This window comes from Triticum urartu, chromosome 2, assembly GCF_003073215.2.
Source record: "Triticum urartu cultivar G1812 chromosome 2, Tu2.1, whole genome shotgun sequence".
NCBI classification, from domain to species: Eukaryota; Viridiplantae; Streptophyta; class Magnoliopsida; order Poales; family Poaceae; genus Triticum; species Triticum urartu.
This window is the reverse complement of record NC_053023.1, coordinates 687,657,758-687,662,774: the sequence shown is the minus strand read 5'-3', so window position 1 is coordinate 687,662,774 and position 5,017 is coordinate 687,657,758. Positions and strand designations below refer to the sequence as shown.

Sequence of the window (5,017 nt, the reverse complement as noted above, 5' to 3'; positions counted from 1 at the left end):
TCACGACCGTGCCTCTCATAAACGGAAAAAAATACGCGTTTTCTGTTTTTTTTTCGCGAGAGTCACGGTTTTGCTTTCGCGAGAGGCACGGTTGTGCTTTCGCGAGAGTCACGGTCGTGCCTCTCGGAAACAGAAAAAAAACATGTTTTCTGGGTTTTTTTTTCCTTACACGAGTCACGGTTTTGCTTCGCGAGAGGCACGGTTGTGCTTTCGCGAGAGTCACGGCCGTGCCTCTCGGAAAAGGAAAAACAAAATGCGTTTTCTGTTTTTTTTCTTTCGTGAGAGTCATGGTTTTGCTTCCACGAGAGGCACGGTTATGCTTACGCGAAAGTCTCGGCCGTGCCTCTCGGAAAGGGAAAAAATACGCGCTTTTTTTTTTATTTCGCGAGAGTCACGGTTTTGCTTTCGCGAGAGGCACGGTCGTGCCTTTCGGAAACGGAAAAAAACAAGTTTTCTGTTTTTTTCCTTACACGAGAGTCACGGTTTTGCTTCCACGAGAGGCACGGTTGTGATTGTGCGAGAGGCACGGGCGTGTCTCTTTCGAAAAGGGAAACAAACCGTGCTCCTGGCTCGGTTTTTTCGCCCGGTTTTTTTGTCCGGTTTTTTCGTGAAAAAAAAGTTCGTCAAAACCTATCAATATGGGATCTAATTTTAAAGATCTCGACGCGACGAATCCAATGGTGAAAACGGTTCGAGATTTGGACGCACGGTTTAAGAGATAAAACGTTTTGAATAAACGAATCTATGAAAAAGGGAAAACTCCCAGATTACGACAAATGGCGCGCTGCATGAGTGCCACTTGTCACGATCTAAGAAACTGAAGTGTTCTTTGCAACAAGTACTCCTTAATTAATGATTTTGTCTGATCATGCTCCACGCTAGGCCGGGTTTCAAGTCAGGCAAAAGCCTGGAGTGGATATCCCAAGCCTAGGCCTGGACCGACCCGAAACATCTGAACATCGCATATTTTTCAAATAATTATTTTAGGATATTTAACTATACTATTATACCTATTTCTAACTAAAATGATTATTTAAACCTCAATTTGGGCTCCCCGCAAAAAAAACCTCAATTTGGGCTTTACTTGGGCTTTTGGGCGGGAAAGGTCGAGTCTGAGACCAGTCCAGATGTTGGTCTCTTGCGCTGGGCTGCCCATGAACACTTCAAAGACCTAACTAAGACCGAAAGTGAGCTTTAACATTTCTAAATTGTTTCACCTCAAAAAAACATTTCTAAATTGTTTTAGTTAATCTTTTTTTGTGTGGGGTATTTCAGTTAGTCCTGGAGTCAGAATTTAGTGGCTCTGATGCATATAAAGGTGTATGCACTAGTTAGTCCATTCAAAATTCTGAAGAAATACGAGCAATGCACTTATATATTTCAACAATCCAACACTTGGGGACGGAATGATTTTGCTAGTTGTATTATCCTCATCTTTTCATTTTTTGAGACACTCGATCAATCGATTTTGCTGATCACACATACGACCAGATATTTTCTGCGAAATTAGAGGCTGGCACGCAAAGCGGTCCACCGCACGGCAAGAGCGGTGTGCCATCTCAAAACTAAAAGACATGCAGAACGGTGCATATATACAGGGGCATAGCATCATCAGGATTATACCACATTATCAGTACGCCATCTGCCTTGGATTGGATCCATGGCTGGTGAAGCAGCGATCCATGGCGCACCCACATCTGCACAAGCATTGCTTCTTCTGTTCCTCGTCCCACTCGTTCTACTGCTCATCGGTGCGAAAAGATGGAGCCGGAGGAGCAAGCAGCGGCTGAACCTGCCGCTCCCACCTTCCCCTCCGCGCGCACTCCCGGTGATCGGGCACCTCCACCTCGTCGGCCCCCTCCCTCACGTCTCCTTCCGCGACCTTGCCGGTAAGCACGGCCGGGACCTCATGCTCCTCCGCCTCGGCTCGGTGAACACGGTGGTCGTGTCCTCGCCGCGCGCGGCCGCGGCCGTCCTGCGCACGCACGACCACGCTCTCGCGTCCAGGTCGCGCTCCGCCGTCGCCGACATCATCTTCTACAAGCGGACCGACGTCGCCTTCGCGCCATATGGCGAGCCCTGGAGACAGGCCAGGAAGGTGGTCACCACGCACATGCTCAGCGCCAAGAAGGTGCACTCGTTCCGCCACGACCGTGAGGAGGAGGCGCGGATAACCGTGGCCAAGATTCGCGCCGCGGCGGAGACCGCGGTGCCCGTGGACATGAGCGAGCTCCTGGGCTCGTACGCGAACGACGTGGTGTGCCGGGCGGTGCTCGGGAGAAACCACCGCGACGATGGCAGAAACAAGCTGCTCCGCCAGCTGATCGACATCAACATGTCGCTGCTTGGAGGGTTCAACGTCGAGGACTACTTCCCGAGCTTGGCAGTGGCGGACGTGTTCACCGGCATGGTGGTGTGCCCCAGGGCTAGGAGGGTTCGCAAGAGGTGGGACGAGCTGCTCCACAAGCTCATCGACGAGCACGGGCGCCTGCGCGAGCAGGACGATGCCAGCGCAGACTTCATACACGTGTTGCTCGCCCAGCAGGAAGAGTACGGCCTCACCACAGACAACGTCAAGGCGATCTTGCTGGTAAATAGTAGTGCAGTAATTACTACTCCAATACTTACAGCAAAACTGACAGATTAATCCATTCAGCGGTAATTTATTGGTATGGTAATTAACAGGACATGTTTGAAGCGGGGACAGAGACGACATATCTGGTGCTGGAATTCGCGATGGCAGAGCTGATGAACAACCGGCACGTCATGGCCAAACTGCAAGCGGAGGTGAGGAGGAGGCGTGCGCCGGCGGCGGCCGTAGGCAAGGACGACGAAGGAGAATCAGCACAAGACGTGGTCACGGAGGAGGAGCTAGGAGACATGGCCTACCTGAAGGCCACTGTGAAGGAGACTCTGAGGCTGCACCCGCCGGTGCCGCTGCTCCTCCCCCACCTCTCGATCGCCGACTGCGAGGTCGACGGCTACGCGATCCCTGCCGGGACGCGGCTCATGGTCAACGCGTGGGCCCTCGCGAGGGACCCCGCGTCCTGGGAGGCGCCGGACGAGTTCGCGCCGGAGAGGTTCCTCCAGGGAGGCAGCGCGGCGGCGGTGGACAGCAAGGGGAAGGACTTTGAGTTTCTGCCGTTCGGGTCCGGGCGGAGGATCTGCCCCGGCATTAACTTCGCCAACACCGCCGTGGAGATGATGCTAGCAAACCTCGTGTACCATTTCGACTGGGAGCTGCCGCCGGGGACGAAGGAGGTCGACATGACTGAGGTGTTCAGCTTGTCGATCCGCCGTAAGGAGAAGCTCCTCCTTGTTCCAACTCGAAGATCTTGCCGAGAGGAGTGAGGGGGGTGCTTGTTGTTTCGAAAAAGCATTTAATTAGGTGCGTGCAATCAATCTGCGTATACTCAAGATCTTGATAAGTAATCTACTATATCTAACAATTTTGCTAAAGCATATCTAGATGTGCCATAAATATTGCACATCTAAATTTTATGTCATTGATCTTACGTTAAAATTCATGAGGATATTTTTTTATGCTTAATTCACTCATTTAGATGTGTAAATAATTAAAACACATCTAGATGTGTTCTAAACACACCCTCTAACTCTAACTAAATAGGAGCACCCCACTATTTTATTTCTCCTAATATGCAAGCTATCCACGTAACGAAGCAACTGGGCGCCTTGCATGCATCCCGTTACCCATGCCGATCGAAGACAAGCAGCCCAATGAGTCGTTTGATTCAACTTTTGTTCAGTACGCACCCACGGCTGGTCGTTTCCTCTTTTGTACTATCATGTAACGCACGAGGCAGTCAGTCCAAACGCATCGTCTAATTCTTTTCTCAGGCTTTCAACGCATTTTCTTTCCAGCTAACGCAGCAGCCTTTTGCGCTGCACGTCACATCTTCCCTCATGTTCTGCCGCCGCCGGAAGTGAGCTCCGGCACCGCGCCGCTCTTGCCGCATGCCAGCAGTGCCTCCATGCCGCATGCACATTAGGGCATCTCCAGCCGTTGGCCCCTTAGGAGAGGCAAAAAATCGCCTCCTAAAAATGCACCGGCGCTCAACCGCGCACTGGGACGTGATGCTTTCCAGTCACGGCTCCCATGGATTTTTAAAATATTTAAATTCGGCGCAAACACAACGCAAACACGGACGAGTTCGTTCAAATTTAAACATATTTTTTTAAAAAGAAAAAAACTACCGCGGGCTACCCCCGCCGTCTCCTTCGCCGCCCGCCTCGCCGCCCGCCCATGTGATTCTACATGCCGAGGAGGCTGTAGAACCGCGTGTAGTCGTCGTCGTCGTCACCCCCGCCTACGCCTCCACCGTCCCTGCTGCATCCCTCCCCCGGTTGGCGCGGCGGGTTGGACGGTCCGGAGGCGTCGTCGTCGTCGCTATCGAGGACGATGACACCGTCCCCGTCCTCGCGCCCACGTTTGCGGGCGGCAATCTCCTCCAGGGCTCGGCGTTGTCGGACCATCTCCTCGCGCACGTAGTCGTTGCGCGACCACCGCATGGCGTCCTCGTCGGAGAAGCCGCGCCGGGCTATATCCTCGTACTCTGGGGGGAGGCTGGACTCCACCTTGGGCTCGACGAGGGCACCGGAGCTGCGGGTACGCGCGCTGACAGGCGTGTCCTGGGGCTTCGGCTTGACGGGGCGGAGGTGGAGGCAGAGAGAGCCGCCGGAGCTGCGGGTACGCGCGCTGACAGGCGTGTCCTGGGGCTCCGGCTTGACGGGGCGGAGGCAGAGGCAGGGAGAGTCGCCGGACGAGGAGGAGGACACCCCGGTCTCCATGCGCCTCGGCATCCAGGAGCTTCCCCGACAGCGTGAGAAGGACGGGGGAGCAGGATACTCGAGGCGCGGCGTGTTGCCACCCTCGATGTACTCGAGGACGGCCTCCAACATGCGGCCGGGCACGCCCCACCACCAGCGCCGGCCATCGGAGTTGAGCCTGCCGGAGGGCACGACGCCGTTGGTGGCCTCGAACTGCTCGGCGTGACGG

General features: G+C 54.2%; 1 protein-coding gene across 1 annotated transcript; it reads left to right on the top strand.

Moving 5' to 3' along the window:
- Positions 1–1,590: 1,590 nt before the first annotated feature.
- Positions 1,591–3,506, top strand: LOC125539751 (indolin-2-one monooxygenase-like). Its single transcript, XM_048703258.1, has 2 exons — positions 1,591–2,590; positions 2,686–3,506. The coding sequence occupies exons 1-2, from the start codon at positions 1,661–1,663 to the stop codon at positions 3,349–3,351; spliced, it is 1,596 nt and encodes a 531-aa protein (XP_048559215.1). The 5' UTR covers positions 1,591–1,660; the 3' UTR covers positions 3,352–3,506.
- The last annotated feature ends 1,511 nt before the right edge of the window (positions 3,507–5,017 follow it).